The sequence below is a fragment of the Pundamilia nyererei genome, unplaced genomic scaffold, assembly GCF_000239375.1.
Source record: "Pundamilia nyererei isolate P.nyererei 1_Seehausen unplaced genomic scaffold, PunNye1.0 scaffold00025, whole genome shotgun sequence".
Taxonomy (NCBI): domain Eukaryota; kingdom Metazoa; phylum Chordata; class Actinopteri; order Cichliformes; family Cichlidae; genus Pundamilia; species Pundamilia nyererei.
Window position 1 is genome coordinate 501,203 of NW_005187426.1, and position 1,644 is coordinate 502,846.

Sequence of the window (1,644 nt, forward strand, 5' to 3'; positions counted from 1 at the left end):
GAGAATATACTCCGGTGTCCTGTTATATTTTAGATAGCAAGGAGTTTATTAAACTTCACCGAAACAATCTGCAAATGTCATTAAAATTTAATAAACTATCATCTTGTCTTTATTTTAAAGCTGTAAGCTAATGATAGTTATATAAGAGCAGATGCCTGCTTGTGCAGTAAGCTGTACCTTTTACATACAATGGATGAAGAACCGAATAAGCCAACAATTGCAAAAATAATCGGTGACTAGTCGACTATCAAAATAATCGTTTGTGGCAGCCTAGTGTGTATATCTAAATATCCGTATTCCTTCTTTGGTCTTTTATTCCCTTCTTAAGTAAAATATACCAGTTCATATATGATCCTTATCATGCCCTTCATTGTTTTTACGGAATATTTGACATTAAAGATCGCCACCAAATCTTTATAGAAATGATTACAGTAATTCACTGTGCATTTTGTTCTTTAATGTGTTTTAATCCTTGTGATTATTTGTTCCTGTAGTTGATGAAATGTATTAAATGCAGTTTGAGCTTAGCTACAGATATGCTTCAATGACTGACTCCTCTCATTCTCTTTTTTTCACAATAGGTGCCAGTGATGTCCAAATCTTAGACACAGACTAAACCTTGCATCCATCATGGAGAAGAAGCCAGGCATGATGCAGCATCTCCGGCAGAAGATGCTGCCACACTTCAAGCGGGGCAAGGATCCCTTAAACAAGTTGGCTGTCCAGCTTGACCACAATCGGATGAGCTCCTCCGTTCCTGACGTAAGGAACGTGAAGCAGGATTACCGCCACGTCTCCTCCAGAGTGCCTTTTCAGCAGTACAATAGTCCCAGTTATAGCGATCCTTCCACACCGCTTGACAGGCCTCCTACGGGTCCTGTAGGAGGTGGGAGGAGTGTAAACCTTAGAGCAGGTAGTGGAAGAATAGGGAGGAGTGAAAACAGACTGAGCGTGCCTACAAACTGCACAAACCGTTCTTCTTCCCAGGAATCATTTAACAGTCTTTGTGGAGAAGAGACATCTTCCCGGGAGACACACCAACCTGGACGAGGCATGGAGCCCGAGGAACTTGCACTACCAGAGATGATGACTGTTTACACTCCAGACAGTGCAGCTGTGGATGATTCCCTGGACAGCTCGCAGGTAAAGAAAATACTTTTGAAATAACCTAGCAGATTGGGCATCTCCACATACGGAATATTCATATAATGTTTCACATAAGGATTGAACCTTCTGGGACACTAGCACTGACGACTTGCATTTTTATTTTAAATATTCACTCATATTTTGACTTTGTAGTTCCTGTTATATCTAATACTTTGACACCAAAATTAACTGACAAGTCAGCATTTTTCCCCCCCCTGCAACACACAGTAAAAAAACATGTTGTACATTGGCGGGGTTGAGGTATCAGGTGTATTTACACTTGAAGTGCAAAGTTTAACTTGGAAGAGCTGGATATGGTTGCAAATCGAGGTCCATCCTAAATCAATAGTCTACAGTAGAACTGTGCAAACACTGCTTCTGGTGGATTCACGTCTTTGTTAAAATGACAAGGATGTAGGCTGTGAGTGCCAAACAGTCACATTTAAAACTATTGTTTGTTGTTTTGTTTTTTCTTTCTTTCTTGAAGTTAAGAGACAA

General features: G+C 40.2%; 1 protein-coding gene across 2 annotated transcripts in view; it reads left to right on the plus strand.

Annotated features, from left to right (window-relative positions):
• LOC102204371 (multiple C2 and transmembrane domain-containing protein 2-like) overlaps nt 1-1,644 on the plus strand; it is a 44,881-nt gene that overhangs the window by 9,329 nt on the left and 33,908 nt on the right. For both annotated transcript variants that reach the window (XM_005727535.1, XM_005727536.1), the window contains exon 2: nt 582-1,143. In XM_005727535.1, the coding sequence (XP_005727592.1) occupies nt 631-1,143 (513 nt within the window). In that variant the 5' untranslated portion in view covers nt 582-630. The remainder of the gene's footprint in view (nt 1-581; nt 1,144-1,644) is intronic.